This window comes from Oryx dammah, unplaced genomic scaffold, assembly GCF_014754425.2.
Source record: "Oryx dammah isolate SB20612 unplaced genomic scaffold, SCBI_Odam_1.1 HiC_scaffold_6, whole genome shotgun sequence".
NCBI classification, from domain to species: Eukaryota; Metazoa; Chordata; class Mammalia; order Artiodactyla; family Bovidae; genus Oryx; species Oryx dammah.
The window spans coordinates 18,717,639-18,744,065 of record NW_024070190.1 but is presented as its reverse complement, the minus strand read 5'-3'; the positions used below and the strand labels follow the sequence as shown (position 1 = coordinate 18,744,065).

General features: G+C 37.4%; 1 protein-coding gene across 2 annotated transcripts in view; it reads left to right on the top strand.

Annotated features, from left to right (window-relative positions):
• BMPR1A (bone morphogenetic protein receptor type 1A) overlaps nucleotides 1-21,202 on the top strand; it is a 135,988-nt gene extending 114,786 nt beyond the window's left edge. For both annotated transcript variants that reach the window (XM_040242160.1, XM_040242161.1), the window contains 8 exons: nucleotides 2,294-2,390; nucleotides 2,557-2,656; nucleotides 6,923-7,067; nucleotides 11,331-11,523; nucleotides 13,873-14,170; nucleotides 16,005-16,180; nucleotides 17,181-17,311; nucleotides 17,399-21,202. In XM_040242160.1, coding sequence (XP_040098094.1) covers nucleotides 2,294-2,390; nucleotides 2,557-2,656; nucleotides 6,923-7,067; nucleotides 11,331-11,523; nucleotides 13,873-14,170; nucleotides 16,005-16,180; nucleotides 17,181-17,311; nucleotides 17,399-17,524 — 1,266 coding nt within the window. In that variant the 3' untranslated portion in view covers nucleotides 17,525-21,202. The remainder of the gene's footprint in view (nucleotides 1-2,293; nucleotides 2,391-2,556; nucleotides 2,657-6,922; nucleotides 7,068-11,330; nucleotides 11,524-13,872; nucleotides 14,171-16,004; nucleotides 16,181-17,180; nucleotides 17,312-17,398) is intronic.
• Nucleotides 21,203-26,427: the final 5,225 nt, after the last annotated feature.

Below are 26,427 nucleotides of genomic sequence, written 5' to 3'. Positions count from 1 at the left end.
AGCATTTTTGACTTATTCTAGAATCTTGACTGGGATCCATGCAACGTTCACTAGAGGAAGAAGCATTAATTTCTTGAACATTTACTGTTTAGTTCAATATGTTAAGTGCTTGGTACAGTTTATCTCATTTTCTCCCAATTATCCTATAAGGTAGGTATTTTTCATCCTCCATCTTACAGGAGGGGAAGCTAAAGCCCAGAGAGAAGTAAGATCATTGCTCAGGGTCACAAACTTAATAAATGACAAGGCTAGGATTTAAGCTATTTGATGGCAGAATCCTCGTTTTCATAATACTATGCTGCCTCCAATCGTTGTTGGCAAAGTCTTTCTTTCCCTTTTAAAAGTGATACAACATTTAGCTATTTAGTTTACAACGCTCCTTGTTTCTAAAATCTTTGAATCGTACCTCGTTCAGCCCTCTTCCTGGTGCTCTCATCTTCCTGTGATAGTAATTCATCTAGCTTTGTGTTCTCTTCTCCAGTCACTAAGTTATGTCCGACTCTGTGCAACCCCACGGACTGTAGCATGCCAGGCTCCTCTGTCCTCCACTATCTCCCAGAGTTTGTTCAAATTCATGCTAATTGAATAGTTGATGCTATCTAACCGTCTCATCCTCTGCCACCCTCTTCTCCTCCTGCCTTTAATTTTTCCCAGCATCAGGGTCTTTTCCAATGAGTTGGCTCTTTGCATCAAGTAGCCAAAGCACTGGAGCTTAGAAGATAGGAATTCAGACAGAACAAAGAAACATTGCAGGGTCTCTGCATACTTCTGGGACCCCAGACGCACTTATCGGTGTTTGGTCTGCCTTCTTTGCACCTGTAACCATCCCTGGTGGGGAAGACCGGAGCGAGCTGAGCGTCCAGGAGACGCTTCTTTTCTTTGTCCTCCACTGCCTGCCGTTTTCTCAGCAGCAGTGTGTCTGTTGCTTGCTAGTCTTTCTTCTAGCGCTGCTAAAAACACTTTGCTGATTTTTCTGTACATTTTCTGTCCTGCAAGGCTCATTTTGAACTTTAGCATACTGGGACTATTCTCGGATACTTTACACTTCTTTTTATTCATCTTTAATTATATACTCTTCATTCCATCCTTCATGTAAGTTTTCTCTAGATCCGGGATTTTTTTTTTCCAGAGTCACTTGTGTAACTTCTGACATGTCTTCCTTTTCTCTTTTTATGATAATTTAAAAGTAATAGTTTGTTAGAAAGTTTAAAATTCAGTTAAAGTGTAAAACTTGTGCTTTTGGAGGTTTCCAAATACTCTTGACCCGTCTTTTGTTACGGGGACTCTCAAGTCCCTTCTAGAATCCCGTATAGATTCCCTTACGGAATCTCATATTCACCTTTTTAAAAGGAATACCCAATTATGCCGAGGTTTCCCCTTTTTGGCCCTCTGATATTTAAGACTAACATGGTTAATTTCTGCTTATATTCTTGCTACTTTTATAATGACAGACAATTCCTTTCTGTTGCTGTTTTGGTCTAGAATGTCACTTCTTCCAGGCAGTGCTGAAATGTCAGCATTCAAATTAAGAACTTCTCAAATACTGTATTTTTGGTTAAATGAAACTTTGCATGTAGTTGTTGACATCTGTTCCCATGACTGCAATCTTTCCCTGGGCTCACTTTCTGATCTGTTAGGGACACATCTCTGGTTAGTGATCTCTCAAAACTATCAGAAGTACTGTTTCTATAGTTTGCCCTTACCCTCACCACATACACTTATTTTCTTCTGTATTAGGTTCATTAGTTTCAGCATAGTTACTATATGCCAAATCATCTATACCTTCTGCTTATTTGATTACCTTTTATAATATGCAATTTATTTGGCCTAGAACACACTCCACGTTTTAGTCAGATCTTTAGTCTCCTCCAGCTAAGCCTTGGTACTACCATGAGTTCATATTTACCCTACTAATTTGTCATTATAATGAAATATATTACCCCATCTTTTATAGGAAAAGATCTCATGACTTTACTGTTTTATTAATAACAAATAGTAATATCTTAAGAAATGCCAAACTTTGGGTTAAAATATATATATAAACTTTTGTTTACTTGTAATTAAGTTATAGTCTAGTGTTCTCAGACACCACATAATGCACGCTTCTTCAGAAAAAAAATTTTAGAGTCTTCACAATACTATTTCACCAGATTCAAATTTTTCCATATCATTTTTCACACATAAACTTGGCAGGTCCTTTTCACTCACTGAATTGGAAATTGTATTTTATGAATATTTAAAAAATTATTTATCAATTTCTTGTATCAGTTTCTTTCTAATTTTCTTCCTTTAGGATTCACCAAAAGCCCAGCTACGCCGGACAATAGAATGTTGTCGGACCAACTTATGTAACCAGTATTTACAACCTACACTGCCCCCTGTTGTTATAGGTAGGTTAGCAGAGAAAAGTGCAGTCATCGTAAATCTCAGTGAACTATTTTCTGTGGTTTTAACAATAAGCAGGCTTTCTAGAGTTCAACACTACAAGTTATTTTCTCCTTCTAAGATGTAATAGAAAGATAATACATCTTTTTTATTGTTTATTTCCATTGTCAGGTCCGTTTTTCGATGGCAGCATTCGATGGCTGGCTTTGCTCATTTCTATGGCTGTCTGCATAATTGCTATGATCATTTTCTCCAGCTGCTTTTGTTACAAGTAAGATAATTATTTTGATGCAAAGTATTTTGTGGAATAGTAGATGTAAGCAGTTGTTCTTAAGGCCAGTGGGCAGAAACCATTGACACTGAGTGTATTTCAGAAACCATGAATTTGTATTCTCTGGTTATATTTCCTTTAATTAATGGTATTATAATTTTCGTGAGTGAACAGAGGACCTTACTATCAGTCAGTTAATTGGACACAACACTGTACTTCTTGTTATGTTCATGAATACTTACAATTTCCTTATTTATAGAATGCTGAACTTTCTTATATCTGAATGTTTAAAACCTATCCCAGGAAATCAACTTTATATATTACCATTCTTTAGTCATTTGGTGGTTCAGAGTTATTTGCTTTTAGTCATGATTTCAGAAGACAGTTGCCAGAAGAGAAAAGTGATGAGAGGAGGGCATAAACTTCGTAATAAAACATTATCTGACTGATAGATGAATAAACCGAGAGATCAGTGGAACTGGTTACTAGACCTCTAAGTAGACCCAATATATAAAGAAAGTTAGTATGTGATAAAGGTAACATTTCAGATGACTGAGGAAAAGTTGGCTTATTCAGTAAATGGATTTGGGAGTAGATAGCGATGGCACCCCACTCCAGTACTCTTGCCTGGAGAATCCCATGGATGGAGGAGCCTGGTGGGCTGCAGTCCATGGGGTCGCTAAGAGTCAGACACGACTGAGCTACTTCACTTTTGCTTTTCACTTTCATGCTTTGGAGAAAGAAATGGCAGTCCACTCCAGTGTTCTTGCCTGAAGAACCCCAGGGACGGGGGAGCCTGGTGGGCTGCCGTCTATGGGGTCGCACAGAGTTGGACACTACTGAAGTGACTCAGCAGCAGCAGCTATATGGAGAAAAATGAAGCTGAGTCAGTTCTGTACACTGAAATAAGTTTTAGCCAGATTTAGCCATGTAGATATAAAATTCATGTATGTATATATATATATATTTACATATATAAAGTGAAATGATTAAAATACTAGAACAAACCTTGGAATAGTTTTTAAAAATAATCTGAATCTGACACAAAACTTACTAGCCAAAAAAAAACAACACATCTTAAAATTGAAAAAGAAAAGATTGATGGTGTCAACTACGTAAAAATAAAACTGTGCTATGTACTAGAAACCACTATAAATGGTCAGAAGACAGTCTAACAGTGAAAAATATCCCCTGCTTATATTACAAAGAGCTAATTTCTCAAATATAAAGAGCTTCTATAAATCGAAAAGAAAAAAAATCAATTCAGTAATTAGGCCCCCCAAAAATGAACATATGGTTTGTTTAAATAGAAATACATATGGCTCTTAAAAGAAAAAGATGACTCAAGAATACTCATAATATGGAAACTATATTAGAACCACACTGAGGTATTATTTTTTACCTGTTATCCTGGCAGAGACTCACATGTTCGATAGGAGGTCTTTTAGATAGAGCATCCTTTTTTACTTTTGTTGCTTCCACTAAAATAGCAATAAAGAGTTTTAAAATTTTTTGTTCAGCCAGGACAGGGAGACAAGATGACAGCAAAAAGCTGTGGAATCTGTGAAGCTTATGGATGAGTATAGACCTAAAAAATCTGAATCCCAGGCTAGAAATTGAGAAAGACAAAGAGCAACCAATTTGTACTACAAAATTCCCCCAAGAAGTTCAAGAATTGGCAGTACTGGCCACCTCTGGAAGTTAAGCTGAGGGTGGCAGGGAAACTGAGAGGGTGGCCTGGAAGTCTGTTTTTAGAAGGTCAGGTGCTATGTTGGTTGTGCAATCTTGTGTTAAGAAATCACTCCCAACTTGAGTGACCTGAAACAGCGGCTCTTACCGCTCACCGTTTGTGTGGGTCAGGACTTCCGGAGCGACCTGCCTGGGCGGCTCGGGATCTTTCATGACCTTCAGGAAGGTGGCAGCAGATGCTGCACTCACCTGGAAGCTTGGCTGGAACTGGTAGATCCTCTTGCAAGCTAGCTCACTTCCAAGGCTCACAGGTTGGCAGGAGATCTTCGTCCCTCTGATATGAACCTCTCTACAGAGCGGCCTGCATGAGCTTACTCACAGCAGGAAGCCTGGCTTCCCGTGCAGAGTGAATGGTCCAGAGACCAAGGTGAAAGATGGGTGCTGTATGTGATCTAGACTCAGAAGTCACACCGTCTCTTCTGCCATCCATATCTTATTGGTCACCCAGCTCAGCCCTAGTGCTTTCTGGAAGGGAATTAAACAAGGACAGGTTAACCAGGAGGTGAGAAATTTTGTGGGCCATTTTGGTTGCCAGATACCACTGATGTTGAGATCCCTGTTCTTATTCTGAATGATCATGTGACTTTGATCCTGAGCAAAAGTCTAGAAGTGTTGTCTCGGGGAAAGAGCAAACATATTCTCATCTGTGGTGTCCCATTACTGAGGGTGAGATAAATAGTATAGTGAAAATGAGGAGGTAAAGTGAATATTTACATACTAATCTGTGGGCTCCTCAGCCGTCCAGAACCGTGCTAGCCAAGCTTGTTCCCTCTAAATAATGTATAAGAAGATTATTCTTAGGGAACATCCATCTGGCCCAAGAAAAAAAGATCTAAATATTCTGCCTCCAGTAAGCCCAGTGAAATGGCCCAAGCAGGTTATCACAGTGAAACCTGTAATCAGTAAGCCCCATTCACGTATTAAGAGCTGCCAGTCAGGCCGTGAAGGACACTGATCCCTGAGAAACAGGAAGCAAATGAGGTGAGTATTGTTATTGCCCAGCTTACTCCCTGAGAAGAATTCCTGATTGCGGGACACGGGAATAACTCACGCAGAGCCCAACAGGCACTCTGAGTTGAGGAGATTATAGCTGAGAGTCTGGGGAGAGAGCAGCAGCTATGGTTCATAGGTAGAGAGTGCTGGAAAGGAGAGAGTTTTCATAGAGGAAGAACTCTATAGACATCTTCAGAATGGTCCCATAGAATATTCAGCTGATCTTGGTCAGTGATTTCAAGTGAGCAAACCGCCAAGGCTGAGAAAAACCACCTGAAAAGGTCAAAGGATTGATATTCAGTGCTCACACAAGGCTGTGAACAGTGTCTCTTCCCACCAGCTGTGTGACCTGAAAACCTCATAATTCACGGGGCTCTGTTTATAGCACTCAGAAGGGTCTTGCCTTAGTATTGGAGAATAATTAGCCAGCTGTCTGACTTGGGACAAATGGTGAGCCCTGGGCCTATGGTTTCCTCTTTTGTAAAAAGTAAACACTACAACTTATCTCTTAGTAGTTTAATAAAGTTGAAGTAAGTCACAGAACAGTGCCTAACATACTGAACATCAATAAAAATGAGCTGGTTTTTTTTTTTTTTTAACATGTATCAACATGGATAAATATGTAATACATAAAAAATTTTTTTATACAAGATGTAAAATATTAACACAACATATGCCATTTATATAAATCAGTATCCAGAGGAAAAAATTTGTGTGTGAGTATATACTTTTTATGGTAAAGGTATAAATACACAGATAGGAAGGCCATAGCCACCTTTAAGACAGTGTTTGTCTCTTAGGATTAAAAGAAGAAAATGAAATTATCAGGGAAATTTCAAATATTTTAATGTTTATTTATTTAAAATATATCATAAAATTATAGCTTAATATTTATTAAATTTAAATGCTTTACACATGGGTGCTAATTAATCTCTACTGTTTAAATGTTTGAAACATCTCATAATTTGACGTTTTTTTCAAAAACCTTTAAAAATATCAGAGTGAACTTGTTTGACTTCTCTTCCGTAAACTCCTCTTCCCTTTTTAAAAATGGTAGTACACTTATTGTTCATTATGATGTAAAACTGCGTTTATGAATTGAAATGAAAAAACATATGTAAAGCAGAGAATGGATATTGTTATATCCCCAGCAATAACTATTATTTACAACTGCTATATATCCTTTCTAGTCCTTTCAGACAAGTACAGATGCATATAATTTTAAACTGTTTATAGTGAGGGTGAAACTTGACATGCTGTTTTTTAATCAGTTTCTTTCACTTGCCAACGTACCATGGACATCTTTCCATTTTAAGGTAGTAAATAGCTCTCTATTTCAGAAACTCTATCTCTGGACATTATTTTAACAGAGAATATATTATTCTGTGATAAGACTAATTTGGTTATGAACCCATGTGATGAAGGAATGATGCTAATGTCAACAGCCTTGAGATTTTTCTTACCTTAGAATTTTATTGTTTTAGAATTTTAATGTAGTTATCTTTTGCTCTTTTAAAATGAAAGACATTATTGCAAGAGCATCTCAAGCAGACGCCGTTACAATCGTGATCTGGAACAAGATGAAGCATTTATTCCAGTTGGAGAATCATTAAAAGACCTTATTGACCAGTCACAAAGTTCTGGTAGTGGATCTGGACTACCTTTATTGGTAAGCTGGAACGTCATGTAAGCATGAATGATTTACTGATACAGAATGTATTGTCATATGGTGGTGTGAAAGTTGCTCAGTTGTGTCTGACTCTTTGTGACCCCATGGACTATACAGTCCATGGAATTCTCCAGGCCAGAATACTGGGGTGGGTAGCCTTTCCCCTCTCCGGGGGATCTTCCCAACCCAGGGATCGAACCCAGCTCTCCCACATTGCATGCAAATTCTTTACCAGCTGAGTCACAAGGGAGATGGTTAGAAGATTAAATCAGTTTAAATAAGAAATATGAAAGAAGATAGGCAGGTAAGGGAGAGCTGCAAGCAAGGTTAAGAGAGAAAGTGTGGTCATGAAGTGCTGTGTAATTGTTAGCATCAGCTCACACATGCTTAACAGCCATCTTGAGGAATCAGGTATAAAATTCTTTGCATCTGTAAGGTTAAATTGATCGATTGGGAGAAATATAACTATTTTAGATTCTGAAATCAAAGAGAAGTTACTCCCACAGATCATCATAAGAAGAACTATACTTCTTATACTTCAGTATGAAACTATGTTATGGAAATACAGTTTACAAAAATAATGTTAAAGGGAGATGTAGGTAATTCTCAGGGAGTTATATGTATAGAAATGTTTAGGTTTAAGGGTGAAGGGGATACTTAGAATAAACACTAGATACTCAGATTTTAAATGCTTTGTTTAGTTGGATGTGTTCCAGTCATTGATGTCTCACTTTAAAATTCACTGAATCAGGTGATTCTGTCATTAAATTGGAAAGGTAAAAGTAGAGCTGTCTACATATGTGAACAGCATGATTGTCTACATAGAAAGTGTCAAGAATGAAAAGGTAAAACGACAGCAACCAGGAAGTGAGTTTAATCAAGATTGCGTAACAAGGTCTTTGTACAAAAAGCGCTGAATTTATATACACTGTCGACAAACGGATTAAAATTTTAAAAGCAGTATCATTTAAAATAGCATTAAAAACTTGAAATATTTTGGAATAAGCATGGCAGCATTTATGTATGACCTGTACACTTATAATTAGAAAACATTGCCAAAAGAAATTAACAAAACCATTCATAAGGAGATGTATATAAATCCTGGTTCTGTATCAGAAGACTCAATATTAAAGATTTCAGTTAGCCTAAAATTGATTTATAGTGTCAATTCAATCCAAATCAAAATCAGAGCAAACTTTTATAGAAATTGATGAGTTTATTCTAAAGACTATTTGGAAATGCAGAGGACCTAGAAGAGCCAAAACAGTTTTGAAAAAGAGTAAAGAGGATTCACTACCTGATTTCTGGGCTCATTGTGAAACTACAGTAGTCAACAGTGTTTAATCCTGGCATCGGGATAAATGTGTATGTCAGTGGAACAGAATAGAGTCTGAAAATGAACATACACATACGTGGTCAATTGATTTGGATACCACAGTAATTCAGTGAGGAAGAGAGTCTGTTCAACAAATGGTGCAGGAAAAATTGGGTATCCATTTGCCAAAAGGTGAATCTTGACCCTTACCTCACTCCATATGCAATACAAAATCACCTTGAAATGGATCATAGACCTAAATATAAAAGTACAAAACCTTTAAAAGAAAATGTTTTAGGAAATTATTATAACTTTGAGTGAAGATTTCTTAGGACACAAAAGGAAAAGTCATTTTAAAAAATGATAAATGGGTCTTTCTTAAAATTTAAAACTTTTCCTATTCAGAAGATACTATTAAGAAGATGAAAAAATAAAGTCACAAACTGGCAAAAGAGTTTTGGTAAAGAATTTGTATTGCAGAATATATGAAGAATTTTTACAACTCAGTAATGAGTCAAAAAACCCAGTCTTTTAAATGGGCAAAAGATTTGAACAGTCGCTTGCCCAAAGAAAATATAAGGATGGCAGATATGAATGGCACATGAAAAGATGCTCAGCGTCATCGGGGAAATGCAGATTAAACACAGTGAGATACTACTGCACATTCACTAGTTTGATGAAAACTGAGAGCATTAAGTGTGGAAAAGAAGATGATAGATCACCTGGAAATCTCATGCAATGCTGATTGATATGCAAAATACAGCTACTTTGGAAAACAGGTTGATAGTTAACTTTTAATACAGTGAAGCAGTCCCTCTGCTAAGTGTTTATAGAAAAGATACGCAGGGACTTGCCTGGTGCTCCAGTAGCTGAGAATCTGCCTTGCAATGCAAGGGACATGGGTTCAGTCCCTGGTTGGTTATCTGAGATCCTGTATGCTGAGGGGCAGCTAAGCTCACGAGCTGCAACCACGGAGCCTGTGCACAGCAGTCAGGATCCTGCCTGCCACAGCTAAGACAGAGCACAGCCAAACAAATAAATTTAAAAAAGAAAAGATATGCAGACATGTTCCAGAAGACTGCAAGTTCATAGCAGCTTTATTTCTAGTAAGTTGTAAATAGCCTGGGCACTTCCCTGGCAGTCCAGTGGTTGAGATTCCGTGCTTCCACCGCCAAGAAGGCAGGAATTGGGGAGAGGCACGGATTCGGTCCCTGGTCAGGGAACATTCCACATGCTATGTGGCCTAATAAATAAACAAGTAAATGTTTTCAATTAAAAAAAATGTAAACAACCCAAAAATCCATCAGTTGGTAAATAAATAAATTGCAATACATTCTTAGCATGGACTACTGCTTGTCAGTAAAAAGGAACAAACTACTGATACATGTAACAGCAGCGAAGCACATTTCAGAGTATTTTGTGCCGAATGAAAGAAGCTGAACACAGAGGCTCCTTACTGTATGTTTCCGTTTATGTCATATTCAGAACTGTAGGGACAGAAAAGAGATCAGTGATGCCAAAGACTGCAGGTCGGTGGGGAGGGGACTAACTTTAAAGCGGTGAAACTTGTTTGAGTTATAGGAATAGTCTACATCTTAATCGTGATGTCTGGTTGTGGTTACATGACTGCACATTTGTCAAAACACGTTTTCAAAAAGAGTGAATTTTATTATATATAAATTAGACCTCAATAATTCTGACTTTCTAAAAAGAAATCACAAAAGGATCTTGTAATAAGTGATACATAAAGTAAGTCGGTTTAGATACTCATAAATCTAGCCCATTCTGACTGTGTCTCCAGCCTGGACCCTAGTCTCAGTGTCGTTTTATGAGTTTAGATTGGCTGATACATGTTTCTGAAAATGAAAGGTAGCAATTTATGTGCATCTTTCATCCAACAAATACGGATGAAAGCAGTATTGTATTAAAGTTACTGTCCTATATAAATATTTGTGTTCTATGAGTCGTGGGGGATGAAATTCAAACACATATATAATACAAATAGTTATAATTGTGGTAAGTGCAGCAACTGAGAAATATATATGTGCTATGAAAGTTTTTTAGAGAGAAATAATACTCTTAAGGAAACTCCACATACAAAAAGACAGAGGAATGAGCTTGACTGAATTCTAAAAATTGAAACAAGGTGAATAAGAGGGGTGCGGATGGGGGATTAGAGTGAAAGATCAGGCAAAAGAGTTAGGCAAGGGCCAGATCATGTGGGATCTTACATACAGACGGAGTTGAACATTTTAACTGTCATTTTGGATTTTGTGACATGATAAACCACCCCAAACATCAGTGACTGGAAACAACTAACATTTATTATTTTTCATGATTCTGTGGGTCTTCTTGGCAGTTCTTTTTCTGAATTTATTCAGCCAGACCCAAATGGTAAAGTTTATGTACATGGCCAATGGTTGGTATGGTTTTGCTCATTTTGGTTACAGAGTGCCCTAAAATGGCAAGAAAGGGCAAATCCCAATGCACAAAGTCTTTTCACTTGTTCTGTTAATACTTTTGCCCAAAGCAAGTCATGTAGCCAAGCCCAGAGTCTGGGCGAAGAGACTACCCAAGACTGTATGGGCTAAAAGGGGGATTACATGACCCATTTTTGCAAACAGTCTGTCACACTGGCAGATTGTTATTTTGTGATTTTAGAATATATTGTACATTGTTTCATCTCCTTCTGAATACATTGCAGACTTCCCTCGGGATTTACCTGAGGGATTGGTTCCAGGATCCCCTGAAGATATGAAAGTGTACAGATGCTCAGGTCCCTTACAGCCAGCCTTCCATATCCAAGGATGCAGAATGGACACAGAGGCCAACTATATAAACGTTAATATTGGACTTGGTTGGTTGTGTATACCATCTTTTTTGATGGGTTGGCCTATTAAACCACTTTCTCAATCTCAATACTTCTCATTTTACTTTTTCCTATGAAGGTTCAGCGAACTATTGCCAAACAGATTCAGATGGTTCGGCAAGTTGGTAAAGGCCGATATGGAGAAGTGTGGATGGGTAAATGGCGTGGTGAGAAAGTGGCAGTCAAAGTGTTTTTTACCACTGAAGAAGCTAGCTGGTTTCGAGAAACAGAAATCTATCAAACTGTGCTAATGCGCCATGAAAACATACTTGGTGAGTACACGTTTGATTTTAGTTCCATATTCTACAAGGTTAATGGGATGCTGGTGGAAGCCTAGGGCTTGAAAACATATGTGAGCTCAGCTGTGTGCATTTGGCTAAAGGAAACCTAGTGGAATACATACATTAAATACAACCCAGTCCTGAGTGCAGTCAGCCAATCTCTATACGTATCTCAGAGATATTTTGGGGTTGCATTCCAAACCACTGCAATAAATCAGATATAGCAATAAAGCAAATGACACAAATATTTTGGTTTCCAAGTATATTTAAAAGTTGTTTATACCATACTGTAGTCTAAATGTACAGTAGCATTATGTTTAATAAACAGTATACATAGCTTAGTGTAAAAATACTGCTAAAAAATGCCAAAATAACTACAATAGTCAAACATCACTGATCATAGATCACTGTAATAAGTAGAATAATAATGAAAAAGTTTGAAGTGTTTTGAGAATTACCAAAGCGTGACGCATGAAGTGAGCAAATACTGTTTGAAAAGCGGCTTCTATAACTTGTGGTCGGAGTTGCCAGAGACCGTCAGTTTGTTTAAAAAAAAACAAAACAGTGTCTGTGAAGCTCAATTAAACTAGGTGTGTCCAAATTTATTACCCAGCTGAAGAGAAACAGCAGTGAGTTGTGAATTGGAAATAATGTAGTTTATTGGACTTACCCATATAGTAACCGAAAAAAAGTCTCTAAAAGGTAATTTAAACAATTTTCTAGGTAACTTTAACTATGCGTGCCTTTGCCTCCTGTAAATGAAATTCCCCCACCTCTGTAAGATACAGCCTCATTTATGTTCTATGCAAGCAGGTCTCTCCCCTCACCCCCATTTACACAATACCGAAATAACCTGGGTAAACTCATCCACCTTCCCTGGCTTTCTTTTCAGCTGCTATTTCCTTGCCCTTTACTTTAGAGAGTGCATAGCATGTTTGCATTAGTTTCCTAGAACTGCTTATTACAGATTACCACAAACTGTGTGGTTTAAAACAATAGAAACTTAATCCTCTCCAGAGTTCTGGAGGCCAGACATTTAAAATCAAGGTGTTGGCAGGTCCAGGCTCACTGAAGGCTTTAGGGGAGGACTCTTCCTGCCTCTTCCAGATTCTGGTGATTACCAGCTAACTATCTTCAGCATTTCACACTCCAGAATCTGTCTTTGTTGGCACATGACCTTTCGCCTGTTGTGTCTGTGTCCAAACTTCCCTCTTCTTGTGAGGATACTAGTCATTGAGTAGGTACCCCCTGTAATCACCTGAACTTGAGTATATCTATAAAGACCTGTCTCCAAATAAGGGCACATTTACAGAGACCTGGTGGGCATGAATTGGTTGCAGGGGGAGGGCTGTTATTCAGCTCAGCACTCTCTGACCTTCTTCTGAAGAGAGGGCGGAAAAGAGGAGGAGAGAAAGCCAGTATCGCGAACTTGCCTGTCAGTGAGCCAGGCTGAAAAGGCAGATGTGATGAGGCGTTGATGGGCAAGTGGGCGTTAGCTTGGTTAGGATCAAACACTTATAGTTCTTATAGCTCTTATAGTTGAATATAGTTAACTTAATTTTTAACTCTAAAGTAAAGGGCAAGGAAATTGCAGCTGGAAAGAAAGCCAGGGAAGGTGGATGAGTTTGTGCACCGTAGTGATCAAATCATACCTAGGTTATTTTGCTATTGTGTAAATGGGGGTGAGGGGAGAGACCTGCTAGCAGAGAACATAGTTAACTTAACCAATACTTTAGCCACCTGATGTGAAGAACGGACTCGTTGGAAAAGACCCAGATGCTGGAAAAGATTGAAGGTAGAAGGAGAAGGGGACGACAGAGGATGAGATGGTTGGATGGCATCACTGACTTGATGGACATGAGTTTGAGCAAGCTCCAGGAGTTGGCAATGGACAGGGGAACCCGGAGTGCTGCAGTCCCTGGGGTGGCAAAGAGTCGGACACGACTGAGTGCCTGAACTGAACTGAACTGAACTTCTTGATGAGTCCACTTTTCCGTGTGAAATGAAGAGCCCTTTCCACATTGCTTTTTCATAGTGCTTGGTGCTTAGGGAGTCATGTAGATTAACAGCATTCCCTCAGGTTGTTATATATGTGATCTCTTTCTTAGTCATACTATCATTTTTATGATTAAGATTATTTAAATTAATTACTAAAGTATAGACTTATGTGTAAATGACACATAAAAATTTGAGTAATACATTCAAGAGACGTTGTCAGGTAAGTTAACTTTATATTATCTATAGATGATATCCAAGGTATTCTCAGTATCCTGAATGAGCATCTTTTATTCTTCCTAGCCACCTCTGATAACTAACCTTTTAAACTCATTAATTGAACAGGTTTTATAGCAGCAGACATTAAAGGTACAGGTTCCTGGACTCAGCTCTATTTGATTACTGATTACCATGAAAACGGATCGCTCTATGATTTCCTGAAATGTGCTACACTAGACACCAGAGCCCTGCTTAAGTTGGCTTATTCGGCTGCCTGTGGTCTGTGCCATCTCCACACAGAAATTTATGGCACTCAAGGAAAGCCTGCAATTGCTCATCGAGACCTAAAGAGCAAAAACATCCTCATCAAGAAAAATGGAAGTTGCTGTATTGCTGACCTGGGCCTTGCTGTTAAGTTCAACAGGTGAGTAGTTCTTTGCCTGGTGTTTGGAATTACTTTAATTTCCTAAAGATATTTACCTGTTTGTATTTGTATTCAGGACAGTGGGACTCCAAACATGTGAAAAAAAGTAAAGTGAAAGTGCTAGTCACTCAGTTGTATCCAACTGTTTGCGACTCCATGGACTATAGCCCGCCAGGCTCCTCTGTCCATGAAGTTTTCCAGACAAGAATACAGGAGTGGCTCCGGGGGACCTTCCCAACCCAGGGATTGAACCTGGGTCTCCCGCATTGCAGGCAAATCCTTCACCATCTGAGCCGCCAGGGAGGCCCTCAAAACACGTATTTGTGCTTATGTAAATTATAAATTAGGATTTGGGAGGAGGTTTGTCTTAGTGTTTTGTTCTCATTGTGGTTTTTGTTTTTTACAAAAATTACATCTTACTCTACATAATTCTTGATTTCCTACTTTCTATTGTCTTAGACATCTACTTCAGTTTATATAGATCTTTACTCTTTTTAACAGTAGTATGGAAAGTTTTCCATTTTATAGATTACTATAATTTATCCCATCTATGACCCAACTGATGGACATTAAAGTTGCCTCCAGGGTCTATTATTTAAAAAGTGCTTCAATGAATATTGTATTTTATCCATATATAATATTCCAGAGTACTTGTACAAGTATTTCCTCATAGTGGATTTCTGGAGAAGGGGCTAGGCAGAAAGTATGTATATATTAAACTGTATTAATAGATTGTTCCTTTAGAAAGTATGCATCAGTGTATACTCCCATAAGCAAGATTTATGTATGCCATGGCTTCATCACCACTTGATATTGTCAATATTTTTAAACGATGAGAATATCACATTTTTAGGAAACTATTGAAATTGTTTTAATGTTATAACTCTTAGAGTACAGCAGCCATTTCACATTTCAAAATTCATTTCAGGCCATAAAATTAAAGTACATAATAAAGCAAACAACAAAAAATTTAATCTTCTGTCATTATGACAGTTTTCTATCCTGTTGTTTTTTTCTATCAGGGGAATTTTTATTGGCTCAAGTATTCATCAGATGCCATTTAAGAAAATATAAAGTACATTATATTGATCTCCATTTCAGAATAGTTTCCAAAATCTTAACAGATCTGGGAACCTAAAAAAAAAAGGTCATTCATGTCTTCAAACTCTAAAATATACTCCCAAAATTAAAAAAAAAAGTAAATATTGCAGTATGATTATGTAAACATGACTCATAATAGAACTAAGTTGGTTGGACCCATAAAGAAAAAAAGTAATCCTAAATCACAAAGGATCACATGAGAATGAAAAAAGCAAATGATGCCTCTCAGTTTTCACATTTACTCATCCTAGGACATAATTATCTACCACATTTTATATCCAGTACTGTTCTCTTTCTTAGAGAGACACAGAACTTATTTGGTGACAAAACTTGACCTGAACTGATTTGAGGCATTTCCTGTCTTTATTTATTCAGTTAACTATGAATATTCATACTTAGTTTTTTGCTGTGGACTTAGTAATGATTTTGATTCAGTACTGCTCCAGACCCTGCTGGAGATGTTATATAATACATAGCATATATTTAAAAGATATAATACTTTTTTAAAATCTGAAAGATGTTAAATTACAAAATACACCTAGCCCCAAGGGTTACTGATCAGGAAATGTAGACTTATTAGATAGATTTTCATTTTATTTAGTTGTGTATGCAAACACACACACACACATAGAGAGAGAGAGAAATTCTGCCTGTTACACAATGCAGTGAAAATAGAGAAGAAACGGTTTTCTTCTTTTCCCTCAACCTGGACGTTTTCTGTCTTCTGTTTCAGCGACACAAATGAAGTTGATGTGCCCCTGAATACTAGGGTGGGTACCAAACGCTACATGGCTCCAGAAGTGCTAGATGAAAGCCTGAATAAAAACCATTTCCAGCCCTACATAATGGCTGACATCTACAGCTTTGGCTTGATCATTTGGGAAATGGCTCGTCGTTGTATCACAGGAGGTAGGAGTTTAGGCAGCATGTTTCTGATTATGTCTGTGTACTCATCATTCAAAAAATAACAGCTCCAGTGGCATAATTTAGATGTCATCTGTGTCAGGGAGCTCCAAGGTCAGTCACTGGTTCTGTCATTGCATTAGGACTCCCAGGATTCAGTGTATAGTTGTCTTCATAGCAAAGATTTGTTACACTGAAAGGACACACATCAAAATCAGCAAAGGGAAAAGAAAAGGCCCATGGGGTGAAAGTTCAGAGGAAATCGGGCACAAGCTTCCGAAAGTCCTTTCCCAGTGGAGTCACTCAGGATGTGCTTAATTCCCCTAGCAGTGAATTGTAAAAATGTGAAATATTGTCATCTAGGGAAGTTCATTAGAGGTTTAGTACCCAGAGATTTTTTTGGAGGCTGGTCACATGGGCATCCTCTGCTTGGCATGTATCAAAATTCCAAACTTCTAGAAAGAAAGCAGGTGGTCAGCATAAATTATATTGTTTGCACAAATGGTCTAGTTACAAAGGCCACCCTTTTCATCTCTATGAATAGAGCTGTTCACCAGGCAAGTTCCCAGATGCCAGCTAAGTACCAGTCTTCCGAGCAGGCCTTTCATCCAGACAGCAGTTTCCGGTCTGCCTTGTTAACTCATTTCTACATACACGGTGTCTTTCTACTGCAGAGAAAAGACTCTACTTGTTTATTAGTAGGAGCAACTGTGTACATAAAAAATAAGACTAAAAATTTAGGTTGAATGGTTCACTTTGCTTATTTTAAGGGATATTGGCATGTTCAATATGGACAGCTATAGTAGGGATATAGAAAATAATTAGATATTTAAAAAGAAGAGTAGAACACACATTTACTATTAAATGTGAGTCATCTGCTCAGTAATCTCTTCTTCTTTCTGGGGGAATCAATTTTAGTTCCTTAGTTCAGTAAGAAGTGCTGAACGGATTGATGTATTTTTTCCAGCCACCATTTTTGTGCCCACTGTTTTCTCACTCACTACAGGAATAGTCGAAGAGTACCAGTTGCCGTATTATAACATGGTACCCAGTGACCCATCATACGAGGATATGCGTGAGGTTGTGTGTGTTAAACGTTTGCGGCCAATTGTGTCTAATCGATGGAACAGTGATGAAGTAAGTCGGATTCAGTCCTCTCAGGAAGTGATTGCTGAGTGTTGCCAAAGACCCTTGCCCGCTCATGACATTCTCTTTACTTTTCAGTGTCTACGAGCAGTTCTGAAGCTAATGTCAGAATGCTGGGCTCACAATCCAGCCTCCAGACTTACAGCTCTGAGAATCAAGAAGACACTTGCCAAGATGGTTGAATCCCAAGATGTAAAGATTTGACAGATAAAAAGTCATGAGGAGAAATTCTAGACTGCAAGACTGTTTTCACCCAAGGAATGGTGGAATTAGAATAGAATGAGGATGTTAACTTGGTTCTCAGACTCTTTCCTCACTACACCTTCACAGGCTGCTAATATTAAACCTTTCAGTACTCTGTAGAATACAAGCTGGGAACTTCTAAACACTTCATTCTTTATATATGGACAACTTTATTTTAAATGTGGTTTTTGATGCCTTTTTTTTTAATTGGATTTTTATGAACTGCATCAAGACTTCAATCCCGATTAATAAGTCTCCAGTCAAACTCTGGGTACTGAATTACCTGTTCATAAAATGGTGCTTTCTGTGAAAGCCTTGAGAAGATAAATGAATTCAGCAGAGATGGAGAAATATACACGTTTGCCTTCTACCTGAAAAAATTTAATCTATTTGTATTCTACCTTTGTAAACAGCCTATGGATTATGCTCTGTTTGGGATACAGTACTGCTTCGTTTACGACAGTTTGTCATGCCTTGGTGATGTGTGTGTGTCTGTGTACATACGTGCATACCAGAGTTCCTCTGCTGCCATTTGAATTAGAAGAAAATAATTTGTGAATGCACAGGAAGATATTGGTGGCTGTTGGTTTTGTGCTTTAAAAATGCATTATCTGACCAAGATTTGCCAATCACATAAAAGCCATTTACCTTGCAAGTGAGCTAACTTCTCCACCAACTTTATTTTTTAACATTAAAGTTAATATAAAGGCCAAAAATAATTAAAAGTGTATGTAAATTTGGACTGTTTTCCTCCCACCACAGAATTTTTTTTTGTTAATTGTTATTATTGTCATGAAAAGCATCCTGTCCAAAGTTGGACCTTCCAATGCCATGAACCTTCTAAAGAAAACACTTCTTATTGAAGTGAATACTAATTAATGAATAGCAATGTAAGTGCCTATAACCATATTCTGTATTCTTTATTCTCAGTAACTTTTAAAAGGGAAGTTATTTATATTTCGTGTGTAATATGCTTTACCTGCAAAATACCTGCTCCTTTACAACCATATTTTATACATGTACATACATTCATACTATAGAAACCAGCTCATGCGTACCTCATATCCCATCCTTAAGGGAAAAAAATTAAAAGATCATCAGAAAAATATATAAAGTAGAAACTACATGTAAAATCTTCACAATTAATTCAAAACAGTATATCAGATCTAGGACTTTGTTTAACTTCAGGTATAGACTTTCATTAAGACGCCATCATCTCAGTTCTGTTTATGAAGGTATCTTCAAATTAGAAATTTCTATCTCAAGAGTTAATACACATTTATCATCAACTATTTTAGACACTTAAATCATTTAAAATTTTTAGTTTTATGATTTTGGTTTCATAAGTTTGTGAAGACAGTGAAAAGTCAGGCAAAAAGTTCAATATCTAGTCAGTACCTATATCTATACCATACAGCTGTTATTCAGTAACATATTTGAATATAATAGATATTTCATGGATGCCTTGTTTACCCAAGGAGTAACTCTGATCTACTTATTATATTTCTGTAATGCTTTTTAAATATGACTGTCTTACTCTGAACAAACAACTCATGGATGCATAAAGTGAGAAGTTTCTTGAATACAGCATAAAATAAATGTGATTATTATAACAACATAGTGGAAAAAAAACTTCAAAGTGGAGGAATCAGCCCGTATCTGTCCATTACCAAAAATGTGATTGACATTTAAGGATGAAACTATATATTGGTCAAATTTCACAAATTTGAAATTTGCTTTAACAGTTTTGACCAAGTTTAATAATTTGCATCTAACGTAACTAAAGTTTGGAGTGTTCATCAAGATAAGTAAATTACCCAATAACTTGCTCTTTGAGAATGTTTTCCCCATCACTATACTGAGAAATATAGGTGTTTTAATCTAACTTACCATGTAATTTAAGAATAATTATGAGCTCTGATCTAGTTAGAGTTAACCTTGATTTATTTTTTATTTGATAACTATAAATCTTGAAAATAATTTGTCATCCTAATAAAGGAAAATGTAAAGAAAGGTGAAGTATTCTTAGAAATGTTAAAATATTATGTGGAAGCAAAAATTCCAGGTACTATATGACCATTATAATTTTTTAATTAAATTGATCTATTAAAAGTGATATCAAGGACTAACTGTAGAAACTTGTTCAATAAAAATATTTTCTAATGAAAGATGTTTTTTAATATTAATGGTCCTTAAAGAGCAAATGATGTCATATTTGAAATTCTAAAGTCTAAAAAAAGCTGCATGAAACCTATTTTTTTCTCTCCTTCTTTTACTCTTAAGGTTCTGACTTCATATTTAAAGAGTAAAAGAGGAAGTATTTCATAGCACCGTAGATAACATGTAAAACCCTTGAAGTCATTATTTGGTCCTGCTTACAACTTAGCATCTTAAAAATTTGTAGCTTTTGTCCTCTCATCCCTTTAAGTAAAGCATAAAAACAAAAAACCAAAGAAACCTGAATATAACAAAACTTAATCTTCCCTCAAAGAAAAGTCTCCTTATGAATTCTCTTTCTGCTGGTAAATATCTCTAGAATCAAAGACATACTAAGATTGACTTCAGTGTGTCTATTCTAAGCTTTCCCTGTGTTTCTTATTGGACAAGTTTCTGAAGCATAAAATTTGAATCTGGTTTCTCTGGAATTGTTTTCACAAAAGATACTGCAATCACCATTTTAAATTGCCTTTCCAATTTCAGGAGTGTTTTTGACCTTAAAAAGTGACTTAAGGTTTTTGGAAATGATGTTTTCCTAGAATGTGCCAGATTTTTAATTTATTCACCATATAAAAAAAAATATTTGGTATCTGTTTTCCCCCAGATGCTTTGCTTTTGTTTAGAACAAAAATGCAATTCAGTTTAAAGAATCATGCATCTCTAACTTGGCCCAAGATCAAAATTTGAATAATTTATTCCAGGCAAGATTTTATAAATTAAATTACCTGTGTTTCATGTTGTTTTGAAATGTTTCTAAATATCTAAGATAATTTAGACTGCAGAAATATGAGTTAATTTTTTTAAAAAAGATTGTAGCAGCTCTTGTACTATTTAAAAGTGGTAATATTTATTGTTTGCTTGGGTCAGATGTTAAAATAGTAGTGTAGCAGTTCATCTTCTTGCCTCAGTGCTGTTATGAGGGTCCCAGTGAAAATTGCAGAGAGAGCTGACATATTCATAAAAATCAAATCTAGGGCAGCATCACATGAAGTTTCGTGTAATGATTGTCCCATAAGGACAGTATGTGAATACTGCTTTTGCAAAGGATTAAATATATTGTAATTTTAGCTTGTGCTCTGTACTATGCTTTCAATGGAATTATTTAAGCCCATTTGGTGACTGTTGTCCTTGCCCATTTTAAAAACTAAAGTGTAGTATATATTGTATAAAATGAAGGTATCATTATAGCTGAATTAGGAAAGTTGTACATAAACACTGAAAAGGGTTAAAAACAGGCAGTTTTATTATGCAGTTGTAAAACACCAAAAATATAGATTCATCTTTGATATGTAATACACTAAATGTATTTTGTACAGCATCTGGTTTAAAAGGTGCCTTATTAAGTTTACCATTGATTGCTTTGTTCTAGATTACATACAATGTATCATTTCTAAGTAAATAACCTTATTTTAGTATACTTTAGTGATGTGTTTTGTGAAACTCTGCTTTGACTATTTTGCGTGTCAGAAGTTCGTGTCTGATGAAATAACAACTAAGTTAGCGTGCGTGCTGATGTCCCTGAGATGCACATTTCATCCACCAGAAACCCAGTATGGGCCACAGGCAGGTAAGTGACCACACAGTCTTTCCTTTATGTAGATAAATTATAAGATGAATTACAAGCCTATTATAGCTGAGGGTTATTTTCCTTAAAGTTTATTTTCTAATTCTAAAAATATGTACACATTACAGAAATTTAAGAAAATCTAGGAAAGAAGAAAGAAACAAATCGTTCAAAATCCTATTGCCAGATAGTGCCGCTACTTACATTTGAATGTTTCTTTTCAATCTTTTTTGCTGCTGCATATTGTTTACAATGTTAAGATCACAGTGTGTTGTTACATATCAATTGAAAATATAATCTTTTAAAAAATTGACTACATAGCATTCCACTAAGTAGATGGAACAATTTGTTTTTATAATTCCCTGATGACTATTTGGGTTATTTTCATTGTTTGAGAAAATATAATCAATGTCTTGAACATCCTTGTATAGAAATCTTCATATACTTATTTTCTTAGGTTACACTCTTAAAAGTGGAAACAATGGATGTGAACTTTCAAAAGTTCTTCGAGGTGGAAAAAAAAAATGAGATTCTTGATAAATACTGCTACCTTGCTGTTCAAAAAGGTTCCTCATTTACACTCCCAGGAGCACTGTAGGAGTGCTCATGTCACTACCTAGCCAGGTAATTTCTTGCAAGTTTTTTCTCTTTCTGCTAATAGAGTGCCTGATTTCTTGCCTGAAGGTAGCTGCTTTTAAGAGTAGTGGATTCCATTTATCTGACCCTAGTGTTCCTGCCGCAGCAAATGCTTTTTTCAAAGCTTAAACTTCCGGGAAGTAAAGGGAGCGTTCCTTCTCTTCCGTAGCAACACCATTTTCCCTCCTGCGCTTGGTCTCACCACCTGTCAGAGCTGTTTTCAGTTGTGTGTAAATTCAGTCAGTGTGCCTTGTGATGCCTTTTCTTAGGCCTTTGAACATGTTAAATCCTCATAAGAGAGTTGGGACTAATTGATGTCGCCCCCCACATATATATATATATATATATATATGTTGGGAGATACCCTATTATAGACTCCTTATCCTCATTTAGTGTCAATGTAAGACAATTTCTTGAAATAATAGCATGGTGTGCAGCTTGGTAAAGAAGAATCAGGGATTTCTGGGGCCTATCAAGTACGCGCTAGCTTCTTTTCCGTCTCTGAAACGCTGACTTGGACTTCCCTGCTGGTCCAGTTGCCACAACTGTGCTCCCAATGCAAGGGGCCTGGGTTTGATCCTGGTTAGGGAACTAGATCCCACATGGTGCAACTAAGAGCTTGTATGCTTCAATTTAGATCCTGCTCAGCCAAATGTTTTTAGACACTGTTCTTCTGGAAGAGCCTAATCCTTATAGGTAGTTTTAAGCAGACACAAATTCAGTCATTAAGTCTTCATTTTCTGGGAGAAATATTTACCTGCCTATTGCTAGTACATGAACCATTTCTGGCACTTCATACTTCAGTTAGATGCATATTGCTAAAAAAAAAAAAGCCTGACTTCAGCCCTTGGAGCAGGACAGCCAAAGTGGACACAGTTCACTGCAGGTGACTGGCCAGAAGTACAGGCAGAGGCCACCTAACGGCAGTGTTACTGTTGCAGCCATGGGGAGTTAAACACTGAGCTCATGGTAGGAGCAGATGGGCAGGTCACCCTGAAGCTGGGAATCAGGAAGCAAAAACTTAGTTCAAGTACAAAGATGTGTGAAAAATAGTATTTCAAATAGAAGCAGAGACTAGAGCCGAAAGGCTAATCCATAATTACCTTTTGAATTGCTATTGAATTGTTATGCTCTTTTTTAGATGCAATAAGTGTGGCCTACCTACTACTGCTCTGAACTTCCCCTTCCTGGTTGTTGTCCAGTTACTTGGCCAGAGTGAAATTCAGAATGATTCCAGATACCCCAGATCCCCCTAGCCCCACCTCACTAATGACCTAGGTTTTATACAGGGAGCCTGAAATGTTACCATTGTTCTAAAAGTCAATATGAAATTCTTATATTCAAAGTATTTTTAAGCAAGAGGAAGAAAGAACTTGGGCCTCTTTTTTTTTTTTTTTTTTTTATGGTAGAGAAAGCCTTTTTGGAAAGCAACTTTAGAGTCAGGTTGAAGCACAGCTGTTGCTCCATTCTCTGTTGCTCTCCTGTGCAACTAAAGTCCAAGTAAGTGTTGAAAACCACTAAAGTAAAGAATGGAAAAGCTATGGCAAAAAAAGGACCAACACTATAGGGGAAAGCATTGCAATCAAGCACTTTAAAAGCAGTTTCTATTATTAATAATTGACTCTTTCTTCACACTTGGCTAGTAGTGTGGTTGAGGAGAGAGTCCACCTCGCAAGATTCTGCTGCATGGTCTCCAAGCATCCCTGTGGCCAGTAAGAAGTCTGATATGTGTCTGATTCAGTCCTTTTTGGTTTAACTTAACCCCTCTCATTCAGGGAATACAATTTAATTTTTGTTTTTGATGTTTGGAAATTTAAACTTGCCATGTCTAGATATATTCATTCTGTTTCTCAGTACTAATTGGGTCCTGTTAGTCTTCCCTTAAAACCTTTTCTTCCCTCCCTTCTCTGCTCTCCCTCCCCCTTCACTTTCCTGTTTCTAGAACTGCTTTGCACAAATAATAGGTCCCATGGATGTTGCTTCCATATTTCTTACATCTCTTTCATATGTTTAATCCTGCCTTTTGCTTTGCTGTCCAGCTGAGTGTTTTTATTTCAACAACCAAATTTTATTTCAACTTTATTTGTATTTTGAAAAAATTTCAAACTTCAAGAGAAGTTGCACAAGTAACTTTGCAAAGTAAAGTTGCCATTTACACTTCATCCAGATTTATAAACTTACATTTTGTCACGGCTGCTTTGCCATTCTTTATGTATACAAGAATCGCAAAGGCTCATCTTGGAGTGTCTGTGTACAGACATCCACGTACACATCCTTTCTTCTGAACTACTTGGAGTAAATTACAGAGCTCATGCCTATTAACCCCTAAATCCTTCAGAGATAACTCTGTTACATAGCCAATTATGTACAATTTTCAAAATCAGGAAAGTTAACATTTATACCATAATGATTATCAGCAATACCGTAGTCTGCAGACCTTATTCAGGTTTCGCTAATTGTTCCAGTGAAGTCCTTGAGCACATTTTCCTGGTCCAGAGGCTGCCTAAGATCTTGCATTGCATTTAAATGTCCTGTCTCCTTATTCTCCTTCCATCTGAAATAGTTCTCTAGCTTCTGTGTCTTGCGACACCAAGATTTTCTAGAGTAAAGGTCAGCGATTTTGTGGACATGATGTTTGTGTCCTCAGGCGTCCCACCAGGATGCCATGGCATCAGTGTTTCACTGACGGTGTCATTGATGAGCCCTTTTTAAGGTGCTGCTCACCTAGTTTCCCAGCTATCAAGTTCCTGTTTTCCTTTTGTACTTAGCATGTTAATGAGAGATACTTTGAGACTGCATTTTAACATCCATTTATAACTTCTGGATGAATCAGTGATTACAGACTGGTGATTTTCTGATTCCATTTTTACATTTACACTTACTAATTGGCATTCTGCTACGCGGAATAAATCTTCTGTTTTTGTTTATTTTTTATTGTCAGTATGGACTCTCAATTCAATAAGTTATAGTCTTTTAGGTCATTTTTTGTTTTGATGCTCAAACTGGCCCAAACTTGGCTACCGTGAGTTCATCAAGGTGGCGCCTGCGTCCTTTTGACACGTACCCGTCGTTTCTGAGCACTTTCTACTTTTGGGCACGTGAAGATGTTCCAGGCTCCTGTGGTGTTTTCCTTGCCCCTGCCGTTGAGTTAGCCATTTCTCTTTGCTTCCTTTTAGGGAGGAGGATATTTAGAAACCAGGATCTAGGTGGCAAATAGTCCATTTGAATTTCCAATTTCCTGTCCTGTTTCTAGAGATTTATATATTCCAAAGTTTCAGGTTTGTTGATTTTGGAACCTCTCGTTCAGGACACGGGATTTCCACAAATGTTTAGCAGTTTGGGGTAGTTGCTCATCTGTGTATTTGTGAATCCCTGCTAAACCCAGTTGTGTGTTCCTCAGGTTCCTGCTTTATCAAGGAGTGATGGAACTTTCTGTTAGAATAAAAATAAGTAATCCTTTCCTCTCTCCTCAGTCTACTCAAGAGGATTCAGGCTTTCCCCCCTCTGCGTGTTTGCTGCGACAGGCAGAAAAGAGGTGGTCATTGTGAGGCCAGGTTTGGGGGAGTATTCCTCATGGAGGAATGATGCTCAGTCTGAAGCTGGGAGAGGAGTTTTTGAGATAAACATCATAGGAGCGGAGAGGAGCTTCAGAGTATGAGAGGCAAAGGGAGTTTTCATAAACATTTTTAATAGGCCATATATCCTCTTGACAATGTTTCTGAAATGAGTTATTTTGACATGTTGTGGCAGAAGTCTTGACTGTGATAAAGTCACACGTATCCTCTGGGTGTGGGAGGTTCTTGCCTCTAAGTGTCAGGAGCTGCCCTGTGACTGTGCTCGGGTCTGACGGGCACTGCTCTAGCTTGAGACGGAGGCCGCTGCTGCCAGCTGCTTATTTAGCTCAGGCTGCCGCAACTGCCCCTCTTCCACAGGCCAAGGAGGGCTGAGTTTGAGCTCAGGGATCCCCTGAAATCACTCCCATCTCTCAAATGTTTTGAGTTATGACTTCCTATTGCTATTTCATTTTGTAGTTGCTCCCTTGTACTTCCTGAACTAAAATTTCCTGATCTGTGTATGGTACCATTTTTGTTTTTCAATGATGTTTTTGAGTATTTTTGTGTATTTTTTTTACCATCGGGTTTAGGGAATTCTAATACCACTCTATGCATGAGTCATCGTCTTGTTCTGGATGCCACAAGTGAAGGGTGTTTTAACACTTGCCTAGGTAATAGGGGGTCTCCTTTGGGGGCACTCAAACAGACTCTCCACCCAGAGACATTAATGGAAGAAATAAGAAATCCATCAGGGACTTCCCTGGCAGTCTAGTGATTAAGACTTTGCTTTCCAAAGCAAGGAGTATAGGTTCAGTCCCTGGTTGAGGAGCTAAGATCCCACATGCCTCAAGGCCAAAAAAGCAAAAAAAAAAAAAAAACCACCAAAAAACAGA